Genomic DNA, 23,924 nt, shown 5'->3' with positions numbered 1-23,924 from the left:
TCTCTCTGACCCTCCCCCATTCATGCTCTGTCTCTTTCTGTCTCAAAAAAAAAAAAAAAAATTAAAAAAAAAATTAAAAAAAACCCAAACAAATAGTTTTCAATGCCTGCTAGATGCCAGGCCCTGTACTAGACATTGGGATGGAGACATGAATTTGACAGACAAAACTCCTGCCCCCATGGAGCTTACCTCATACTGGAGGAGGCAGAATTAAAAAGATAAGCACAAAAAACAAGATATGTTGGATTGTGATCAGTTCTATGGGGGAAAAAAAAATAAAGCAGGAAAGAGGGATCAGGCGGGAGGAGTTACCATTTTAAATTCGGGGGTCTGGGCGCGCCTGGGTGGCTCAGTCGGTTGAGCGTCCGGCTTCGGCTCATGTCATGATCTCACTGTTTGTGAGTTCGAGCCCCACGTTGGGCTCTGTGCTGACAGCTCAGAATCTGGAGCCTGTTTCAGATTCTGTGTCTCCCTCTCTCTCTGCTCCTCCCCTGCTCGTGCTCTGTCTCTCTCTCTCTCTCTCTCTCTCAAAAATAAACAAACATTAAAAAAAAAATAAAAAAAAATAAATTCAGTGGTCTGGAGATAAAATTGAAAAAGCCTAGAAGGCAGTGAGGGAGAGTCGTGCAGACATATGTGCAAGACTGTTGTGTTACAGGTAGAGGCAGGCGAGTTAGCAGTGATTCATGGAACACGGACTGTCTTCGGTGGCTGGGGCGTCACGCAGGGGGCGGGGTACGGGGGGAGGCAGCACACAGGTGTAGAGAGGAACCACACCCAGACCTGCAGGGCAGACACTTCCGCATCACAGGAAACTCCCATGTAAGTGCTGTGGGAAACTGAGTGCATCTGAAGAGGCAGCTTCCCAGAGAAAGAGGTATCAGAGAACCAATTTGGGGACAGGGTGGAGGTGGTGGGGGGTGCAGGGCAGATAACACAGACACAGTAAACTCCGGCCGAATGGACCCAAGACCTGCACTCCTGGGGGCTGGAGATCCAGGAGGCTTCCCGGAAGAGGTGGCCTTGGAGCTGAGCTGGCCGGCAGGCATGATGCTGCTGGATGGAGAAGCAGAGACAGCCTTTGCCAGCAGATGCCCTGGGCCCAGGCGCAATGCTGTCAGGAAGTGCCTCTGATGGGGCAGCCCGGAGCCCTGAGGGGAGGGTGGCTGTCCCCCTTCTCCAGGCTGCTCGGTCTCTCTGATCCCCCACCCTGCCCCCTAGGAGGAGGAGGAGGCACTGATGGATATGCAGAGGCTGGGCTGCTGCGGCCCAGCACTGTCACCATGCTCTCCCTCCCTACGCCGGAACCTGACACGCTGACCACTGAGGCATAAAAAACAGAGAATTGGAAGGCTCAGCCTGTCAGGCTGGGAGTGGCCCCCAGAGAGGCCTGAGGAGGAGCACATGCATGTGTGTGTGTGTGTGTGTGTGTGTGTGTGTGTGTGTCTGTCGCATGCTTTGCCTGTGGTTGCCTGTAGAAATGGGGAGGAGGCTAGCTGGGCCCAAGGGGTGGGAGTGGCTGGCCCCGCAGGCCTCCTTTATTGTTCCTGCCCAACCTGGGGGAGCCCCCAGGGACCCTACATCTGGGCCTGGCTGCTGGGGAAAGAGCAGTGCTCCAGGTCCTGACTTCTGGTTGGTCCTTCTGGAGGCCCCTGCCCTTTGGCATCCTTGAGAAGACTCCATGGAAGCATGTTTGGGCCCAGGGTGGTCTCACGGGGCTGTATAACTCCCATCACCACTGCCAGGGAGGGGTGCACAACTCTGTAACCAGTGGCTTAAAAAGCCAGTCAACGGCCAGCTACCAACAGCCTGGGCCAGGTATTGAGGTCTCTGCTATGCATCAGGCCCAAACCAGGCCCTCTGGAGTCCCAGCCACAGGGACAAGACGTGCAGGGCCCTCCTGCTACAGAGCCAGGACAGCAAGGTTTGAGGGCAGGGATTTTGAACTCCTTTCCTATGACTGGCTGGTGGTAAACAGGCTCTTGTGGGGCTGAAGAAAGAGCACAGGGAAGGGCTGGATGCAAGAACCACTGCCCCATGAGCAGCTGGGTAAGAGGGAGCCGTCCTCCAGGCCTGCTATGCCCTTTTCCCCAGCGCTGCCCGCCCCCCTGCCCCCCGGCCCAGCTTGTAGTTCCTGCCTGAGCACACCTTTCCAGTGCCTGCAAGGCCCCCACCCACTCCCCCTTCTGTGCTCCCCAGCCCTCTGGCTTGTCCCTTCATCTCAGTCAAGTGCCATCTGCCTTCTCCTGGCTTTGGGTCTGAGTTTGTGTCTCATCCTCCCCATTAGACCAAGGCCCACGGAGCAGCCACCTCTAGGTTTACCACACAGAGGGCCAGACTACAGTTGAGGTTGCCTTTGGCTTCTCAGTTCAGAGCCACTCGGGAAACACATGGGAAGTGAAATCGAATCCACACTGGGGCACTGGAGTGCCTCAGTCAGGGCTGAGAACCAGGCAGCCTGGAGCTTTGAACTTGGGTCAAAGTCATTTTGTGAGAGACCCTTTCACCTGTAAAATGGTCCAATAACCCCAGGGAACACCTGGCTCATAGTAGTTTCACAGTACACATGTTAGAGGCCAGTATGTACTCCCACTGCTGAGAAAAATGTTATAGGGGGAAATACAATACCAATGATAGTTGTCCACTGAGTCAGGATGTGGACCAGACTTGCCTTTATTGGTTACAAAAAATACCTGCCGTTAACGTAAGAGGCACATGCCATTGGCATTTTCCAAACCTGATTTGACATTTGGTTCCTGTTTCTCTCCCCACCCACCACATACAGGGAGTGAGTTTTCCGGGAGCCCCTACAGCCACCCTCAGTATCCCTCATACAACGACTCCTGGAGGTTCCCCAACCCGGGGCTGCTCGGTGAGTACTGGTAGAGGCCCTATGGGGCCTCTGGGTCATCAGCTGCCCCATTAGGACTCCTCTTTGGGCCAGGGTCCTTGACAGCCTGAGTTTTGGTCACTGATTGGGGATGGGTAGTCTGGGGGTTGTGATGGGAGCTTCAGACAGTAAACACACTGCAGTCCACCATGTACCCTTATCCCTCCCCCAGAGGTTTTGGTGGATAAGGGAAAATGGCAGAGAAGGGAAACAGAAAAAAAAGGGCATTGAAGAAATGAGAGGAATGTAGAAAAATTGCCTGCCCAAGAGTAACATATTTCTTAAGAATCATTGAATATTCCAGTGAGAAATTTCTAAGTAAGAGGCAGTGAGGAGGCCGACTTGGATTGATTGGTAGTGGCTACCCATCTTGATAAGGACTCTGAGGCTTAGTGATTGATTAGTGATGTCTGCCATGGACATCAGCAGAGCCAGCTCCATTTGGAAACTGATTGCCCTGTGGCTGAAGGCCTTCCAAGTCATGCCATTCTGAGCTCAGTTGGAGCCCAGATTATCCATTGCTGGGGCCAGCCTGATCTGTGTACATCATCAAGGATATCTGGGCCACTCCAAAGATCAAGCAGGGCTAACTCAGCCCTCAAAAAGCCAAGGAGAGCCTTTTGTTTTGTTGAAATTAACTTACATGAAACCAGCTGGTGAGTGATAATGGGAGCTCAAGTTTCTGGAGCATGAAACCAGGGCCCAGGGCTGACAGATGTCACTCACCACGTGGGGGCAGCGCTAGCCAATGAGCCTGCAAGTGACAACACTGATCCTGCCCCAGCAGTCAGCTGAGGAATTTCTACACAGGTCAGGAAGAGCCTCAGAGACCATCCAGGTCTGTCCGTCCAGCTTACTAAGGCCTGCTTAAATCAGAACCTATTAATTCCTGGATCCTAACTTATTTTAGGACTGGAAAACAGACTTCATCAAGAAAGCAAGAACCTGGTACCTTCAGACTCAAATTGCCAGGTCATGGGTCTTTGAAGGAGGCCTTGAAGTCACGATCGTGATTAGGTGATTAGGACAGACACGTGACATAGACACATAGACCACCCTTTCATGTACTTGGGCCTCAGGCTGCCCAAAGCATTTTGGCATATTATGCAAAACTTGTGGGTACAATAAAGAACAATGCCAGTTAGTACTCCAGGTCCCTATGTCTGGCGATGTCACTCATAGAAGACCAGGGTCTTTTTTATGGCCTCCCAGAGGGGCTCATCTGTGGACTATGTCTCAGACTTCTTTTTTGGTTTTGGTAAAAATTAATTCTAAGTATGGAGCCATGTCTCCACTTACCTAATGCTTTTCCTTAAACAAACCCCCTGAGAGACCTGGGTCTCAGCCTCAGGCCCAGCTGTCAGTCTCAGGAGGCAAGGGCTAACCATGGTCTCCCTGAACCAGAATTCTAGCAGGGGTAGGGGCAGAGGGATGGGTCTGGAGCCCAAGAGGATGGCAAGGGGAGGGTGGGACTAGACCGCATCTGAGGCCTTAGCTGCTCAAGCTCAAGTGAAATCCAGTTCACATCCCCAGTTATCAGGCATGGGCTGTGTTTCTGGTATGGAAAGGATGTAGACTCTGTGTCAGGTCGCTCCCAGGCTGGAGGTGAGGGAGCCTCAGGCAAGTGTGTCTGTGCTGGGAGGTGCTTAGTGCCTTGAGAGGGACCAGAACCAGTATGGAGAGAAGGAAGAAGAAACAAAATCCTGTCCATCTAAATGAGTACCTGCTAATTGTGTGGACACCAGGCAAAAACTCTTCGTGTGGTTACATTATTTTATCATTTCAGCAGCCCAAGGGAGCACATACTACTATCTCATCACATACATATGAAGACAGTGAGACTCAGAAAGGTTAATTAGCTTACCTGAGGTCACACAGCATGCAGGTTGCAGAATGAGGTCTCAGACTCAGGTTACGTGGAGCCCAGAGCCTATTTTCGTAACCAGCGTGTGATGTGGCGCTCTCATCCCCTGACCAGTTACGTCCCAACGGTACTTCAGCCTCATCCCTCCATAGGAAGCTTTGCGGGTCCTAAATACAGACTATGTATGTGATGAGAATAGCTCTGGTCAATTTTTGAAAGCCATGTTATTGTATTCACCTGTCAGAATTTCAGTTGCAAACAACAGAATCCACTCTGGCTAGTTTAAGCAGAAAACCAATTTGTTGAGGGATATCGTGGGCTTCCAGGACCTCCAGGAGGACCAAAGAGACACGGGTCGGGACACACAGCGAGGAACAACACGCAGCCACACTCCCAGGGCCGCTCTAGCCTCCTGCTGCTGCCGGTTGGCCCTGTGCTCTATGCTGCTGCACTAGCCAGGCTGCTGAGCGATCCGAGCAGATCGAGTCCCTCAGCCCACTCACCTCCTCAGGCTGCTCCCTTTCCAGTCAAAACCATTTGCCAGGGAGTCTAAATGGCAGAACCTAGGTGATATACCTGTGCCCTAGCAGCACACGACTGGGAGAACGAGTTCTGACTTCTAGCTCGAAGAGGCGGGCCTCATACCACAGGAGACCCTGCAGATACAGGAAAAGCTTAAACAATGTTGGGCAGTTACAGACGTGAGAGGTGGCCCCTGCACCATCCAGCTCTATGACCTGGGGAATCACGGTCAGGTCATCAACCAGTCTGGGCCTCAGCTGCCTCAGGGGTAAAGTGAGGGTGATTGCCAGTGGCAGCTTCATGCAAGCAAGCAGCTGATATGATGCTCTCTTGAGGCCCACAGCCCTGAATGAGCAGGGATCCCACTTTCCTGAAGATGGGTGAGATGCCAGGTTCCCTCTACCATAGTCTTGCAAATAAGCTCCAGGCCCACTCACATCTCCCAGATTTCCCTTTACCCAGAGCGTCTTCAGGGCTTTAAGCTGAAAGAATCCCACTGCAGCAGGGAGCTAGACTATTTCTGGGGAGGGCACCAGGGGTGTGGAAACTTGTTCCTCGGTTCCATGGTGCTCCTGCTAGATCCATGGGAGCTGTGGAAACAGGTGAGACCCTACACACACACACACGCACACGCACACGCATGCGCACTCACACCCTTGCCCACACTGTCCAACCTTGGCCAGCCTGGTTGAAGCCCCCTTCACAGAAACACCACCAAAGTGGAGGGACAGTGCTGCCTAATGAAGCTGCACACTGACTGCTCAGGTGAACTTCCCTCCCCACTGAGCCTCCTCTGCAGGAACTGCCTGTAGGTTGTCCACACAAGGCCCAGCCAGGGCACGGTGATCAGGCTGGGAAGGCACAGACGCAGGCCGTGGGGAAGAAAGCGATGGTCAATTAGGATTAGAATGGGGTGTGCCTGTGGCCACTCTAAGGGGATGAGAGAGTGAGCAGGAGCCTGGAATGATTGTGCCAAGAAGTAAATTGATGATAATGAGAATTAGAGAGGAAAAATGACAGAAGAAAAGGACAAGTTTATTCTAGAAGGAGGTCTAATGGGCACCAGAAAGACAGAGTACTTTGTAAGGTGCTGTTTTTATTTCTTATGGTAAATGCAAGCAGTTTTGATTTTGCAGGACAGGCTGGCCAAGAGATTAGGCTTCGAGAAGGGAGTGAGTCAGAGCCGAGGGTGAGAGGTGGCCAGTGGGGAGCTCAGAGGGCTGAGCCAGGATCGTCCAAGAAGCTTTACTTCCATTTCCTGTCCCTCGAGGCCCATTTGCGAGGACAGCTCCTGTGGTTTTCCTGCTCCCGTGCCATGCCCAGGCGTGCAGGGATGCCCCCACCATAGGCACACACACACGTTCCTCTCGCTTGGGCTCAGGCAGCAGGCAGGGCTAGCACTGCAGATGCTCTGTGGGTGACTGTCTTAATGCTGTCCCCATCCCAGAAGAGAGAGCAGAGGAGGCCGGCTGACAGGTGTCTCTGAGTCAGGGCTCCAACTAGGAAGGTCACAGAGGAGGCATCAGAAAACGCATCTCTGGGAATACATAGGCTGGGATTGGCGTCTTTGCCTCTGGAACAGCATAGCAAGGCACTGCCTGCTCCTCCTCTGTTGTCATTGCTGCCTGAGCCATATTGCCTCCCAGGGAGGCAAAGGGAGGAAGTAGTGTATCTGCTAGTTAGGACTGGGTTTGGAGGGCCACTGTGGCACATGCTAGAGTGCCTCCCTGCCCCAGCTTGCCCTCTTGATTACAGATTAGCTGTGTGATCTTGGGGAAGCTGCTTATTCTCTCTGCGCCTCAGTTCCCTCATCTACTACACGGGGACAATACTAGTTCCTCCCTGATGGAATGGTTTTGGAAATGGAAAGAGTTAATGGCTATAAAGGGCTTAGAAAAGTGCCTATTTCCAAGGCACTCTCACATCCTTTTCTCATGGTGCCCTCATATAGCTCCATTGTGACCCCCTTTTACAGATGACAAAAATGAGGCTCAAGGGAGGGAAGCCACTTGTTCAAGGTCACTCAGCCAAGAGTGATAGAGCCTGACTAGCCACCTCCAGGCCTTGATGCTCAGTTATGGTATCCGGGAGAATTGCCAGGATTGGTTTGGATTTGGCTGAGATTTCAGAATAAATATGGGCCGGTTCCCCTGGGGAATTAAGAAGCTCACTATTCCCACCCCAAGAGATGTATTGATCTACGATGGCAACGAGGACCCCTACTGCTGTCCACTTGGATAAACACAGCCTCCAGCATCGTGTAGGCCATGAATTGCACTGTGGTGGAAAGTGTCCTGAATCCAGGCCAGGCTGTGGCACTGAGAGGCCCTGTGACTTTGGGCACATGGTTTTGGTTTGTTGAGCTTAGTTTCCTCATCTGTAGAAGGAGGCAACAGCCTAGCCTTTGTGGTTCTGAGAATCTGCTGGACTCCCCTCAGATTCTTTCATCCCTGGGGAGGAGTCAGGGCACAGAATAAGCCTCTGGAGGCCTCATCCAAAGCATGTAGTCACAGAATGAAGCCTAGAGACAGTGGGAGGAATCCAGCTTGGCCCTCACACTGGCTCTGTCTGGAGGTCACGGGCAGCACCTGGCCCTTCTCCCACGTACTCACATACCTCAGTCTTCCCATGTCCATATCTTCCTGTCCTCCAAACCCAGTCCAACCCACATCCTCCAGGAAGCCTGACCCTGCCAGAATAATCTTGAATTCCCCAGAGCTCTTCTCTCGGAGCTCAAATCCCCCTCCTGACTCTGAACATTGGTCTGTGTGTGATATTTGTGCAGCATTGCCCCTTGCTGCAGTAGAGCCAGAAAATAAATGAATGACCGGGCAGGGGTCTTCACTGTCGTTCGTTTACTCAGTGCTGTTGTTCACTGACTCAACAAACCTGGCTGTGAGCACATGCCACGTGCCAGGTTACACACTGGGGACTAAAGAAAGACGCCAAGAAGAGCAGCGTCCAGCCTCTGCCTTTGTGGGGCTCTCTATCCACGGGCAGAGGAAGAAGCAACTGAAGAGGTGATAAGAGCACATGGTCCAGGCTGCGGCAGAGTGTGAGCTCGGGGCAAGGGGCTTCAGGAAGCAGAGGATGGGAAAAGGCATCAGAGAGTATGATAAAATGGGCTGACTCACCTGCCCTGTAGGTTGAAGTGAGACAACACATGTGAAGGACACTGCGGTGTGGGGCAGAAGAGATGCTCATCCAGTGGTAGTTACTATTAGCATTAGGGTCTGTGTGAGATGCCTGCAGAGTCTGATTTCACCGGAGTGTGATGTGTGAGCGGTGTGGAGTGGGAAGCAGTGGTTGTAGGAGGTAAATCCAGAGAGGTCGGCGGAGCTAGGTCCCGACGTATCCACAGGGCAAACTGAGAAGTGATGACTTTCCATCCTCTAGGTCAAAAGTTGGCAAACTCGTTCTGTCAAGGGCTGGATGGTAAATAGTTTAAGGCTTTGCAGCCTGTGTGGTCTCAGTTGCAATATTCAGCTCTTCTGTAGTTGCATGAGAGCATCCGCAGACAACACAGGGAACAAGTGGGCAAGGCTGAGTTCCAGTAAAGCATTGTTTACTGAAATAGGCGGCAGGGAGGATTTGACCTGAGGGCCCCAGTCTGCCCACTCCAGCTCTAGGCGGTGAGGAGGCCTTGAAATCTTGTGAGCAGGAAGCAACCCTGATCAGGTTTGCAATTTGGGGAACAGACTGGGACAGACTGGCCTGGACTGGCTGGGAGGGAGGAAGGGGCAGGGGTGGGGGACACTGGTGGAAAGGGGACCCCAGGTATGGGGCACGAGGTCACCCTCGAACTCTGTGCTCTCTTCTGTCTCTCGCAGGCTCCCCATACTATTACAGCGCCGCTGCCCGAGGGGCTGCCCCACCTGCAGCCGCCACTGCCTATGACCGTCACTGACCCTCGGAGCCAGGCAGGCGCCAAGCACTTATAACACATATCACTGAGGGCGATAGCCTCTCAGCCCCTCTGAAGACGGCCAGAGGGGCCCAACGAGACCATCCCCCAGCAACCCCCACTCACCTGAAACTCCCTCCCAACCTTTTCCTGCCAGGGACTCTGGGGTTCCATGGTAAGGCTGTTGGACTTGTAGACATGCGTCCATTTCTAAGAGTCAATCAGTGAGCTTCTCCCAACAGCAGCTGGGTCTCTGCACACCAACGGACTATTCTTCAGACAACTGTAGCCCCAGCCTAGCCTGCCAGTCCCCAGCTGTCTGACCATCCACCTGTCTTCCTGCCCCAGGCCTGGGAAGGAGAGCTTGCTTTTGTCGCTTCAACAGCACCCATGTAAATACCTTCTTGCTTTTTTGTGGGCCTGAGGGTCCAGCTGAGCAGACAGCCCACCCATTATGCATCCAGTACTCCCGATGTGTCACAGGAAATCTTAGACCTGTGTGCAGAATATCCCCTCTGTTCTGGCTGCCCCCCAAGGGTGGGCTTGGAGTTGTCCTTGAGACTAAAGATGCCCACCTCAGGGCCCAGCCTCCTGCTCATTGCTACTTCTTTAACGTCTGGACTAGGAGTCTCATCGGGCTAGTTATGCTTCAAGCTTCCCCCCTGAGAACCTCCTCAGGAGAAACACACTCTGGAGAGATGCCCTGGCTTCCTGACTTCATTTCCCTGGGCCCAATGCAGTGTGAGCAGCTCTTTTCCATATCAAAGGACTCAAAGAGAACTGTCTGGGAGAGTCTTCAGCTACTACTCTAAAGTAAGATGCTGTCCAAGGTGCTGACTGCATTGCGGACTTTGAATGCTAGGGCTGGACAGGACCAGGAGACCATAGTCCTAGGCGGGAACCCCAAGGCCCTGGAACCACTGAACTGAACTGGGATGTGTTTTCTGAGGAATTCCCAGGTTCATATCACACCGGACACCCACCGTGGACATTTCTCCCACCCTCCAGGATGCCAGAGAGTGGATTCTGGGCAAGCCTGTCCCTGCCATGTAGACAATGATTAACAAAAAGGACTTTCCTGCACTGAGGACCACAAACACCTACAGAAGTCAGCCAGAACTTCATGATCAACCCCTCCCCACCCTCGTGGAGCCTAGTATGCAGCTGGGAATAGAGGTGCTGGGGTGGGAGCAGATGCCTAACCTTGCACAGTGGGTATGTACCTATTGATGCAAGGGGTTGTGATGGTCAGAGCCATGGCCAGTGGCCCAAGGAGCCTGGAGAGGGGAGCTTGGAGAACTCGCTGTGGGCTGGTGAGATCAGAAAAACCCACCTGGGAGGATGCAGGGGACAGAGGAAGGCCTTCTGGGAAGATTAGGACAGGCAGTGAGGAACTGGTGTTTGAACTGGGAGTGGTTTTGAAATAGGGGTACCAGGGGCCACCATCTCTTCTCCCAGGGCCTCAATTCCTTGAATAGTTTTTTTGCCAACTCAGAACAGCAAGGTGAGGCACTACCCGAATCTGGGCTGAATTACAGTGAGAACAATGGATGTTGCCATCTCATGTGACAGTGTCCCCAATGTTGGCACGTCACCAAATTGGCAAAGAGCTGGGGTGGAGAGAGCCTGAACTTTACGTTATTGGGCCTGAGAGGTCTTGTCCTGGCCGTACCTTTTCCTTGCTGTGGGACCTCAGACGTTCACCTCTCTGAGCCTCAGCTCCCTTGGTATAGCAGGGTCACCTGCAGGGTCATCCTACAGCTCTCTCCTTGCCTTCCTCTTTCCCAGGATGCTGGGGCTGTAACAGAGTCATCTGGGGCATATCTTCCACTTCTGAGCAACCATACAGGGTGGGCACTCGAGTCCTGCTAATATTTGGACCAAATAGGAAATAAGAACACCCAGAGGCGTGGGAATCAGCCTTGGGGAAGACCTAGTCCAACTTCCCTCAGGGGAAACTGAGGCCCCATTTGGGGAAGCCCAGGACCATGCAGGGAGATAGAACAGACCTCCTGTGGCCACCACCAAGTGTTTTCTCCCCAACATCCTACGAGGCGGTAGGACAGAAGAGGAAACTGAGGCTCAACAAGGTGGAGTCCCCAAGCAGTGACTGGCAGAGGTGGAGCTGGCATTCAGCCCCCTGACCCCAGGAACAAGGTGATCCTCCCATCCTTGGGGAGGGCAGTTGAGAGTGAGGGCAGTGGGAGGTTGCTCTGGGTCCACTGCCACAGATGGAGTGTCCTGGGCTGTTAGCACTGCTGAGGGAGCCCAGGCACCCAGGGCAGAAGTGGAGCCAGTGAGCTCACTGCAGGCACACCCACCACCTTGGAACCTTCTGGGCAAAGAAGGGAGGCAGCTGGGGCAGAGCCCACCTCTGAAAACAGGATGAACGAGCTCCAGCCTCTACCTGCCAGACAAGGTAGGAGAAGGTATGTTAGCTGGCCTCTCCTTTCCTCCTTCCCTTCCTCCCTCCCTTCTTCAGGAAGTGATGGGGTCAGGCCTTTGACCTCTTGCATCCTCATCTTTGGATCCTTGTTGCTCCTTGTGGTCTCAGGCTGTTGGGAGGCCAGCCTTCCCTGAACCAACAGCCTGAAGCGCACACTAAAGCCCATCTGGCCCCATACTGTTCTTTCTCCTTGGCCTGTGATGAGCTCCCTCCATGCCTTTCCTCTCTGAAGCTCTGCTGGTCTTCAGATCGCATTGGTATTTATTAGACAAGCACTTGATTCCTGGGCTGCCAGGCAGAAGCACAAGAGCACATGGACGCACACGCATGTTCTCACACATGCACCTGCTCTCCCCAGCTCAGAGTTCCCGCGCTGGTTGAGCTGCCCGGGAGCTCAGAGAGAACGGTTCCGAAGGACACAAGCCGTTGAGTAAATGCCAGAGAATTATGAATGAAAAACACAAGGTCAGGGCTTTCACCAGCATCGTGGCTGGAGGCCTAGGGACCTTCAGCCCTATGTTCCAGCTCTGACTTTTGGAAAAGGACCTTGTGAATTTTATGAAAAAGTTTCATACCATTAGTCTAGCTCCAGCCTTGAAAATTTGATGACATATCAAATCCAACATCCCTTTCCCAAGGCGCCTTAGTTAGGGTTAGCCTTTTCATAACTGACATTTGTATGGTGCTTTGCCATCCTTGACCATTCTCTGGGGCAAAGATCACAATGCCCATTTTACAAATGGGAAAACTGAGATTTGGGGCTTGCACGGTAAGACAGAGCTGAAGTGAATTCTCAGATCTCCAGGCCCCGTTCACCCTCCACAGAATTGCGCTCCTGTCATGGGAGCCTATGACTTAGACACACCCTTCAATATCTTAGAAACCCCCTAGACCCACAATGAGGAAAGAAAGAACAGGGACCCAGAGGCTGGCCTGACCAAAGGGCCTGCAGGCTGGTAGTTTTGCTGGTCTGACTTGATTCCCATTAACACCAAGACCTACAAAGTCTTTGCCCAGATTCACTCACATCAGTGCTTCTGAGGTTTCATCAGACTCCTTCCCTGCTGTGTCCTGAGACTCCGATGGGATCGGATCTTGTCCAGGACTGTACCATCAGCCCTGGCAGGGCCTAGACATGGGACCAGATCTGACCTCTGGGGTCTAAGTTTCCAGTGGCATGAGATGTCTGTCGTGAGATGTTATGAGATGTCCCTCACTCTTTTCTTTATCCATCCCACTGTGGTTCAGACTCTAGGCCTGGCTGTGACAATATGCAGGAGTCCCCTAGCAGGCCCATTAGGGTACTCACAGGCCTGGGAAACACAGATCACAATCTCAAGAGCCCCAAACTGCTACTTTCCAGGTCAGGCAGGTGCTGTAATCTTGCCACTCAGGCAGGGCATGAGGCAGCATGGGGTGGTGGGACCTAAGACAACCAGGTTGCTTACCCCATTCAATGGCATTCAAATGTGAAAGCTTTTAAAATGCCAAAAAATATGGGCGAAATTTGACCCACTCACTGGCAACTAGCTTTGTGACTGTCAGCACAGAGCCCAGTGTGGGGCTCGAACTCATGAACCACAAGATCATGACCTGAGCCAAAACCAAGAGTCAGACGCTTAATCGACCAAACCACCCAGGTGCCCCTGTGGCCCTCAATTTTTGTCCAGTGCTCCCTTTCTTCTTCACCTCCTTTTTTTTTTAAAGTGTATTTGTTTTGAGAGAGAGAGAGAGAGAGAGAGCAAGGGAGGGGCAGAGAGAGAGGGGGACAGAGGATCTGAAGCAGGCTCTGTGCTGACAGCAGAGAGCCCGATGCGGAGCCTCAAACCCACAAACCGTGAGATCATGACCTGAGCCAAAGGTGGACACTTAACCAACTGAGCCCCCAGGCGCCCCTGTTCTCCACCTCCTTGCTCTTCATTGAAGATTTGGGGGGAGATGGGAGCCCAGAGAGATGGAAGATGCGGTTCAGATTGGCCAGTTGCTGTCAGGAACAGGCACCCCAGTCCTTTCCACCTCCCTCCTTACCTGGGTTCTTGCAGGCCGTTTGGGCTTTGAAGGTGGGTGCGGTAGAACAGTTGGAGGTGGTGGGGGGGTGGAGGGATTGTTGGTTTTGAGAGGAGGTCAGTGCTGCTGGGGCGTTTCCTCTGTGCAGGGAAGAGCCCCAGATGTGGCCACAGGGCACTGAGGGGTGAAATCCCTTTATGAGAAGTCACATCCCAGAGCAATTTGCCCTGCTTTTGCAGCCTCTGACACCAGCTACCCCCTTCTGGATGACATTTCAGCTAGAATTTAGCTCCAAGCTATGGGGAGCAAATCTTAAAAACAAACCAAGCGTTCCTGACAAATACCTAGAAACAAGATATGTCTGAGACACAGCTGCCCCGAGGGTAGAGAAAAATCCGGGTCCCTGGATAGGCCAGGCCCAGGCTGGTGTGGGTGGATCCCATAGCACTCAGCTAGACCAGCTCCTCGGTGGCCCCACTAAGAACCTGGCTCTGCAGCCTTGGCCTTGTCACCCATCTAGGAGCCTGTCTCTGATGGTTTCCAGGCACGCACATCGGTGCTCCTGGAGAATTTATTCCTTTACTTCTTTTGGCCTCAGAGAGGTCCAAGGCAAGTGCATTTCTTAAAAGGTAACAAAACACATTATTGGAAAATTGGACAGTCAGGCCATGACTCCTAGCCTGCAGTCTGCCCCACCTCCCAGCAGCCCCTTCAGCCCCTTGTCCCCTGATGTCCCCTTACCTCAGGATTCCCTCTTGCATATTCATGGTGGAGCCATGGTGTTGATCTGCACTTCCCCACTGTCAGCTCATGGCTGCACCTCCAGAGTGGCGGCCAGGTCCCGAGGGGCTGTGGGGAGGACTGGAAGCAAGTCCCTAGCCTGCCCGCTCTCCTGAGGAGGGGTCTGCAGTGTCTCTGACATGGGCTGCTGCCAGGAGCAGGCAGGCACCAGACTTTCTTGCATTCACTGTAATTTCTCAACACTGGGGTCCCGTTCCTGGACCACCCCCACCCCAGGATCAAAGGAGACGTCAGGATCATGTCCCTGCCAATCTAGAGTTTGAGTCCACGTGTTCCCAGGGGTCCCATTTAGCCCATCTCTGAGTTAGGGGCAAATGTAACCACCGTGCAGTAAGTCTAGATATTCCTCTTCCCACATCTTAGACCCCTGAGCGGCATAAGGAGAAAATGCAGCTGTTTATATATTTATTGAGGAAATCTTAATGAATTCTAAAATGGGGTCAGTCTCAGGTAGTGTATTTGGCCTGTGGGCAGGAATCCCACCTTTCAGCTTTAGACAGCTCTGAGCATGGCATGCAGAAGGAAGTGTGAAGTAGCAGGGGAAGGGCGAGACTGGGAGTTCTGTGTCCCCTTCCCTGACTCTGAGGCCTGGCTGGAGGGGGCCAAGCTGAGCCTCACCCGTCCCAACTGCGGGCCCACCCAGTCCTGCAACTATGGCCACCAGGCCACCCTTATCCCCCAAAGCACCATGCTTACGACCATGTCTCTCATCTTCTCTAAAAGCACCATTAAGAACAAGTGATTTTGGATGATGGATTTTTGATTTACAAACGGTGCATTTCCCTTGGAGTGGAACAGAAAGGAAACCATTTAATGGCTCCCTATTTTCAAGCATGAATACATTTTAATGAAACTATTTTATTGTATTTGAGGAAATGGAGAGTTGAACATTCCAACCAATCAATAGCCAATTAATTGCTATAAAGCTAAAAATAAATAAGTCCTGAGTCTTTTTGAAATGCCCTGCAAAGCTCAAAGCCTCTGGATCAGCCCTTCCCCTCCATATGTGTGCATGTGAGTGTGTACATGCACATACACACGCGCACCCCTGTACCTCAGACATACTTGAAACTCAGAGATAGTGCTGAGTCTCCTCATGCCAATTCTTGCCTGCTCTCCTCGCCTTTGGTCAGAGATGGTGAGCAGACCTAGCAGCAGCCCATCCCTTGGCCCCGAGCCACCAGCTCAGAGTGGGGTATTGTGGGCACTGAGGGCCCCCTCCTTGGCCCCAGCTGCTGGGCCTCTAAGTCTGGGCGGAGGGTGGAAATCTGACTTGGGTGCTGCCCTGACTCTTGCTGGAAGACGCTGCCCCGGTTCTTCACCCTCTAGTGGCCTTTGGACATTGACTATTTATAGAAATAAATGCAGATTACATTGCAAATGGAACTCTTTGCCAGGAAGACACATGGATTTAGCTTTTCATTCTTTGAGACAGTTGACTTTGTCTTAGGGACTGACCTTCCAGCATCAAAGAAATACATATCTACTATATCCGCCAAAGTTTGTGATGCCTGCATAGACGCTTACTTGTAAAAAAAAAAAAAAAAAAGTACAAAAAAAGTACAAAAAAACAAAAAACCACAATTGAATTGCCTTTGAAAGTAGGAGATGATCTGTCTCCAACAGATTGAAAAAAAAATGCTTCTTAAAAATGTGTATGTTTTGTATTCTTTTTTTCTAGTAGAAATACCTGACTTGAAATATTGGTGGTTTTTTTTTCTTAGTGACGTGTGTTGCTTTTGTGTGTAATAATATTTGAATGTAATTACAGCAGTGCCGATTTGCCAAAGATGTTGGACATATTTTTCTTTTGTTGGGAGGAGGGCAGGGGCTTGGGGTGGGACTTGGGAGAAAACAGGGGTGGGATTTTGGTTTCATTTTTTACCTTTTTTTTTCTTGTCAAACTTGGAATTTGTGGTTTCATTCTAAGTTAAATGGTTGACTGCAACACTTTTCTTTTAGATTAGTTGGAGAAACTTGCAATAAGATTGGCGTAGTTTCAATATCTGTGTGTCTTTTCATGAGTGACTGTTACTTGTGAAGGATTGATTTTATGTAACCTTTATGTGAGATAATTATTTGTAAATATTTGCCATAATTTTATTGGTTCCTAAAATAAAAGTAATTTTTTAAGTTCAGGAAAAGAATTGTATCTCATTTGTTTTTCCAACTTTGTACAACTTGCATTTGTTTTTAACCTTTGACGAAGCCACATGGGCTGTGGGGAACTTTACTGGCTCTCCTGATGAAACCAGGGTCAAACAAATCTATGCAACTAGAGTGCTGTGTTGAGGCATCGGACCGTGGCCTGGGCAGGGCAGGGGTTCCCAGGCAAGCCGCCAGCCACTTGGCAGGGTGGAGCCCAACCCCGGATTTGACACCTAGCTCTGATATTCCACAGCCGTGGAACCTTGGTGAGTTCCGTAACTCAACTTCAGTAGCTCCAAAATGGTCGGTAACACCTGCCTCATTTATTCATTCAACAAACACCGAGGACACAGCAGCGAACGGGGTTAACAAGGACCCCAGTGACATGAAACTCACAATCTACTGGGCTCCTGTGTGGGGAACGTGAACACACACTGCATGTGTGCTCGGTGACCGTGTGCCCTTGCACACATGCTCTTAACCTTGATCCAGGCTGGATCTTAAAATTGCCTGAAATCTAAAATATCTGTTACCCACACACCCTTGACATGCAGACAGAGCTTAGGAGTCCGTCCTGCCAGGAGACCTTGGGCTCCAAAGTCACAGGCTATCCCCCGCCAGACCTCAGAGCCCAAGCGTCCACGATCCTTCTGCGGAAGGTGCCCTGTCCCTATAGCTTCAGAGCGGAGCATTTGGACTGCATAGGAGCCCAGGAGTGGCTTTCCATCAGGGGCAGCTGCAGACCTGAGCCCTGCCCCTGCTGGGCGGTGTCAGTCTGCAAGGGCAGGCAGGGACCGCGGCGCCCCTTGGCACAGTGTGTGCGACGCGGTAATTGCCAGAGATGGAGTGGGTGAGTGACCGCGTGGGGGCCGTGGGCTGTGACTCATTCATATTTAATAAAGCCGGCTGTGCGGCTTCCATTCATTTTGGCAATGGATGGTGACGAAGGTGATTCCTGAGGGAGAGAGAAGGATGCTGGTGCAGCGGAGCACTGGCCCAGCTCCTTTCTTCCCAGCGCTCGAGGCATAGGGGCTCGAGCTTCAAAGACAAGTGGCAGCATTTTGGAACTGAAACTTGGACCCTTTGGTGAGGCAGAGCAGGCCCCTCTGTCTCTGATGCCACGGCCCTCGTTCCTGGCTCCCCTGGGACAGAGGGGCCTCAAGCCTGCCCTCCTCAGTTATGGGACACCAGTATATGCAGTAACCCGGGCACGTGCAGTCCCCACATGACGGCAGAAAGGAGGCCACGGCGAGGCCTCCAGTTAGGAGGGTGGAAATGCCAACCTTGAGTACGCTCAGGCAGCCTTCAGCAGCCTCAGTGACCATCACAAAGAGGAGGAGAGGGGGATGGCTGATCTGCCATGTGAGACTTAAGCCTTAGGCCCATTCGTTCCCTAAACTCCCACCATGCTAGGTGCTGGGTAAAGAGGTGATCCGTGGAGGGATCAGGCTGCATCAGGGCTGTGAAAAAGGCAGAAGGATAAAGGCTCCTAAGTGCCTGGGCTGGCTCTCAGCTCTAGATCTTGGGAGTCAGTTTGCTGGTATGAGCAGTCTCCTCACTTCTAGGAGCCTTGGTTTTTTTCTTCTGCACAATGGGTATAAATCTCATAACATTTATTTTGAAGATGTGAGGAATACATGTGCTGTGCAAAATTTTTTTTCTAAATGACCAGTGTGAGTTTGCCAACCTCTTTCTTCACTTGTAAGGAAGCCAGATTTTTACATCCAAAGGTTAAACTCTAGGCGGAAACTTCTTTGAGCCAGGCTCACTACCAAACTCAGGAGGAGGGTTGCTGCAGATTGAACGTTTGTGTCCAGGCAAAATTCCTATATTGAAACTTAATCCCCAGTATGATGGTATTAGTAGAAGAGAACTTTTGGAGGTCATTAGGTCATGAGGGTGGAGCCCTCATGAATGGGATTAGTGCTCTTTTAAAGAGACCCTGGAGAGTTCCCTCATCCCTCCCACCATTTATGGACATAGGAAAGAGGCCCTCACACATACAAATCTGCTGATGCCTTGATCTTGGATCCCCAGCCTCCCACACTGCAAGAAATAAATGTTTGTTGTTTAAGCCACATAATCTGTGGTATTTTTGTTATAGGACTTGGAGCAGACTGAGACAAAGGTAGAATGCAGAAATGAACTATCAAGGAACCTAGTGAAGCCCTAGGAAGAGCTTCACTTCACATCTTCCACTCAAATAAGCCCCTGGTGGATTGAAGGTTACTTTTTTTTTTCTTTAAATAGACTTGAAACTCACGACTCTGAGATCAAGAGTCGCATACCCTACTGACTGAGCCAGCCAGGGGTCCCTAACCAGTTACGTTTTAAATATTTAAAATAAATCTAGTAGGGTTTATAGATGAATATATCTCAAACTTCCTTATGAAATGTGACTTTGGAAGCTTAAAAAGATGGAAAAAATAGAATTTTGGCTACTTAATTTTTTTAACTTTAAATGTACAAAAAATGAACAAAAAAAGGACAAATAACTTGGAAAAATAAACCTAAGTAACATGAAGAGGTGCAATGCCCTTAATAAATGAAAATTTTGTATGCAATGATATGAAAACTACTACTATCCCCAAAGGAGAAATGGATAAAGGACTTACATAGATCACTCACAAATGCAGACATATTAAATATAAGTAAATGTGCAATCTGGGATTAAAAGCAACATGACTCAACTTCACAAAGATCTCTTTTAAAATACCCAGTTCTGTTGGGGTGCCTGGGTGGCTCAGTAGGTTGGGCGTCTGACTTCGGCTCAGGTCATGATCTGTCAGTTGACGGGTTCGAGCCCCGCATCAGGCTCTGTGCTGACAGCTCAGAGCCTGGAGCCTGCTTTGGATTCTGTGTCTCCCTCTCTCTGCTCCTCCCCCACTCACATTCTGTCTGTCTCTCTCAAAAATAAACATTAAAAAAAATTAAAATACCCAGTTGTGTCAAAGGTATAAAGAAATGGACACTTATGCTGCCACTGGGCTGTCTGACAATATGAGGCTCCAGGCCTGGGTGCTGGCCCCAGGGACACCTGGAGGAACAGGTGCTCCAAAGACGCGGTTCAGGCATCCTGCACCCACACCTGCCCACTCCCAGGTCTGTGGTTTTTCCACTAGGCTGGCTGCCTGCAGGATGACATCTGCAGCCCAGATCAAGTGGGAAACATGGTGTTTCAAGCCCAACAGTGTCATCTGCAAGGGCACCCAAGCAGCAGAGTTTCCCACATTATCCACAAACATGTGTAAATATCACGACGGCTCATAATGTAACCAAGAAAATCACTTCCCATTGTTTCCCCTTCAGTGATATTTTCTGCTTGGCTGAGTTTGCTTAGCACACTGGAAAGGCCAACTCATCAGTTCTTGTTGTTAATCAAGAGCAGTAATTGTCCGAGTTCAAAGCCTCCTGACTTAGACTCTGCTGAATAGGATAACAAGTTCCAAAAATGCTAAGTAGTAGTTTCTATAAATGGGACTTTTTAATAGGGAAGGCCCCTGAAGAGGGTTTGGAAAGAAAACCTTTCTGTGAAGTGGAATTAAAACATTGTGCATACTTTGTAGAGCATGGCAGATACATTCCTGAAACTCGTAGAAATTCTTACAGTGTGGACAGTGTGGATGCAGGCTAATTTTCTCATTTGCTCTGTGAACTCGTGTGTCCGATAAGGCAGTGCCAGCTGATGCAACAAACATACCCTATAACTGAAATGTCTCCACACAAAACCATACACCTTTCACTCACCTGACGGTTAAATGTGGGTGTTCCTGGTAGGGAGGCAGCCTTCCACAAAGTGACTCAGGGATCGAGGTCCCTTGTATCTTTTGGCTCTGCCCTCTTTATGTGTAGCCTCCAAAGTTGTTTGTCTGCATCAAGGCTGCAAAAAAGATAAGCATCTGGAGTATCATGCCTTGGAAGATTTCCACAGGCAGGGCTGGAAATGGGAGACATCTTCACTCACATGTTATCGGCCACAACTCTGTCTTGTGGCCAGACCCAACTGCAAGAGAGGCTGAGAAATGTAGTCTACCTGTGTGCTGAAGAAAAAGAGGAAATGGGTCTGGGGATAGTTAGCCAGGCTGTATCTTCATGACGCCACGAATTCCAGAGCATTTCAATCTCAGCTTCACTCAGCTCTTTCCTGCCACCTCTGAGGCAGTGAAGGACGAACAGCCTGAAGCAAAAGAATGGCATGAATATGTCCTGCCCTCTCTGCTCCTCACCTTTGCCCTACCCTCGCCTGAACTCCAACTGACACCAGGTTTGGAGAACAAGTGTATTCCTGGCCTGCAGGTACTGAAGGAGTCCCACCACTTGTCATCTGCAGCTTTGCTCTTGGTCCACTCTGACTCCTGGTCCGCCCTGCTTCTCAATGCAAGACTCTTCGAGTTGAGCTCTGATCAATAATACCCATTAGCATTTATTAAGCACTGTTTACCAGGTGCTGAGACTTAGTAGAATTTTTCCTGTTGTCCCCACATTGCACAGCCAAGACCCAAAGTTGAAACCCAAAGTTCTTGGAGCCTCTATCAGTTGGGTCCAGTCACCTTCTACAGTGCTACCTGAGAGATGACAATTTAAAGAATGACTATCAGTAACATCCTCCTACCTTCATCCCTCCAGTACAAATATAAGAAGACTGAGACAGAAACAGGTGGCCAGCTTGGGCAAAATGCAGGTTCAGGTGTCCTGGGGCAGAACTGCTGCTTCCTATCTCCAAAGCCAAGGGAAAGTGGCTTTAAGAGCATCCCTTGGAAGTTTGGAGGTATTTTCAAGAAACGAAGACTGGAATTTCACTCCTTGTATGGCCTGAAGATTTGGTGACCTGTGCCTGTGTTTACTGAAGAAGGGGAAAGGAAACCAGACAAAAATATGGGTAAGCCTTATGGGTTGTGGGGGCACTATAGTTACTTGTCACCTTTACAACGCCTTACTGGAACCCTGCCCCAAAGGGCCTCTCCCTGGTGAGGGGACATCTGAAGGCTGTCAGCTGGAGGCTGTGTCATGTGGTGTGTGATGACCACCTTTGGTGGGGCTGGAGGAAGGAGAAGAAGCAGAGTCAGATCTCCCACATCCAGGAGTCAGGGAGGGGAGGCACACAGGCTTTCCAAATTATGGTAAAGGTGAGGAGAGTCTACAGATGTTATTAAAGTCCCTAATCAGTGGACTTCAAGTTAATCAAAGGGGAGATTACCCTGGTGGGCCTGACATAAGCAGGTGATTTCTTTAAGAGTATCTAGATGTCAGAGAAGCAGATGCCCTACTTTTGGCCTTGAAGAAGCAGAGTGTCATGTTGTGGAGAGGGCCATGTGGCAGGGAACGGTGGGCAGCCTCTAGGAGCTGAGGGCATCAGTTGTATAACCACAAGGAACAAAATTCTGTCAATAATCAGTGAACTTGGAAGAGGATCCCAAGCCTTAAATGAGATTGCAGCCCCAGACAATATTTGAGTTCTGGTGAGGCTTCAAGGGAAGGCCCAAACTCCTGACCCACAGAAACTGTGAGATGATATATTTATGTCGTTTTAAGCCACTGAGTTTGGGGTTGTTATGCAGCAATAGAAAACTAATACAGTTTCTCTGCAGGTTATGGGAGCTAAATAAAGATGCTGTCTACTTGGGAGGATGAGGGTAGAATATCAGTATTGAGTTACGTTTGAGACTAAAGTTCCAAAAAGAACAGGACTGAGTGTTAAATTCCGGAATGAAACTGTTCTAATAACGAACTTACTAGAAAGTTCTAAAATATGCCTAAGATGTCAGTAAAGAGACTGCTCCCCTACCAGAAAAGGTGGGGGAGGGGATAGTTCCATAGAGCACAGCTGGAGCAGCTGGGGGAAAAGTTAAACCATGTTCATACCTCAAAGAATTGTGACTCCTTAATAAATGGATTTCACATGCATTATCTCATTAAAATCCTTACATTAACCCTATGAGGTAAGTACAATTGTTAGGATCCTCACTTTTACAGGTGAGGAAACTAAGCCTGGAGAGCTCAGATATCTTGCCCCAGCTCACACAGCTGGTGAACAGTGGGGTCAAGATAAGAAGCCAAGCTCTGTGACCCCAGAGCAGAGTCTCTGAGAGTCATTGCACTCTGGCTGTGGGCTGAGTGAGTGGTCAGTGCCCTGGTCCAGCCACAGACAGTGAAGTCCTCATGGAGACACCAAGAGGATTTTGTTACTCCTCTTAAGAAAAGTACTCCCTGGGTGATACCTCTGGGCAGAGCTCCAGGGTTCCCTTATCCTAACATGCCTCACCTTGGCACTCCTTGGGTTCAGCTGAATGTTGAATCCAGGGAAAACTACAATTCCAGTCAAAAACCATGAATCAACTGGAATTTCCGGGAACCATCAGGGTCTGCATTTTTAAAATGAACTGCCCGTTGTTTTCTCCTTCCTCCAGCCAATAAATGCTCCTTGATTTCTGCTCCATGCCAGGGTCTGGTCTGGGCACCGCGGCTGGGGACAGAGATGAATGAAATATGAACCCTGCCCTCATGGAGCTCCCCCTCTGGTAGTGAGGAGGCAAACCATATCAGGACAATGGTTGCACGAGCAAGTGGTGTCTGTGAGGTGCTGTGGGACACCCAGGAACGACAAGCAGGCACAGGATGTGGTAACAGTCATCATCACCTTTGCTGAGCAGTTAGGATGTGTCAGCTCACCAGGTGTAGCTGCCACAGCCCTGGAAGAAGGGCCTCTATCTTCCCCAGATGCGCAAACAGGTTCGGAGGTTGGCGTGTTTGTCGTTTTCCTCATTTTCCACAGAGAGATTAAGCTGTCCCGGGAGGAGATGGGCTGAAAGAGAAGCTGAATGGATGTCCATTTGGCAACATTGAAAAGGTTCCTCTGAGAGTGACTGGACTGGGGGCCTCCAAGGTATAAAATGGTATTTCATTCATTTTTAGGTCTTAGCACTAAAAAAAGATAACACATACTTGTGTGAAAAAATCCAGAGCAAAAAAGTAGGCAGTAAGTCTCATTCCCACCTCTGAAGCCCCCAGTTCTTTCCCATGACTACAGTCTCTTTTTATTCTTCCAGAGATAATTTATGCATATATAGACATCATATGTATATACACATCTCTTTTTAAAAATTTTGCCTTTATTTTTAGTGAGAGAGAATGAGTTGGGCAGAGGGAGTGGGAGAGAGAGAATCTTAATCAGACTCCATGCTGAGCATGGAGCCTGATGTGGGGTTTGATCCCACAACCATGGGATCATGATCAGAGCCAAAATCAAGAGTTAGATGCTCAACTAACTGAGCCAGCCAGGCGCCCCCACATCGCTTTATTTAAAATATTTTTAGTTAGAGAATCTAGTTTCTTAATAAAATTT

At 50.3% G+C, this 23,924-nt stretch overlaps 1 protein-coding gene across 1 annotated transcript in view; it reads left to right on the top strand.

The window, feature by feature from the left end:
• The window catches only part of PAX5 (paired box 5), a 191,577-nt gene extending 178,685 nt beyond the window's left edge, over positions 1-12,892 (top strand). Inside the window, exons 9-10 of the mRNA XM_049626509.1 lie at positions 2,786-2,872; positions 9,107-12,892. Of these exons, the coding sequence (XP_049482466.1) occupies positions 2,786-2,872; positions 9,107-9,183 (164 nt within the window). The 3' untranslated portion in view covers positions 9,184-12,892. The remainder of the gene's footprint in view (positions 1-2,785; positions 2,873-9,106) is intronic.
• Positions 12,893-23,924: the final 11,032 nt, after the last annotated feature.

The sequence above is a fragment of the Panthera uncia genome, chromosome D4 (genome assembly GCF_023721935.1).
Source record: "Panthera uncia isolate 11264 chromosome D4, Puncia_PCG_1.0, whole genome shotgun sequence".
NCBI lineage: Eukaryota > Metazoa > Chordata > Mammalia > Carnivora > Felidae > Panthera > Panthera uncia.
The sequence above is the reverse complement of the archived record's forward strand: the minus strand, read 5'-3'. Positions and strand labels throughout refer to the sequence as shown.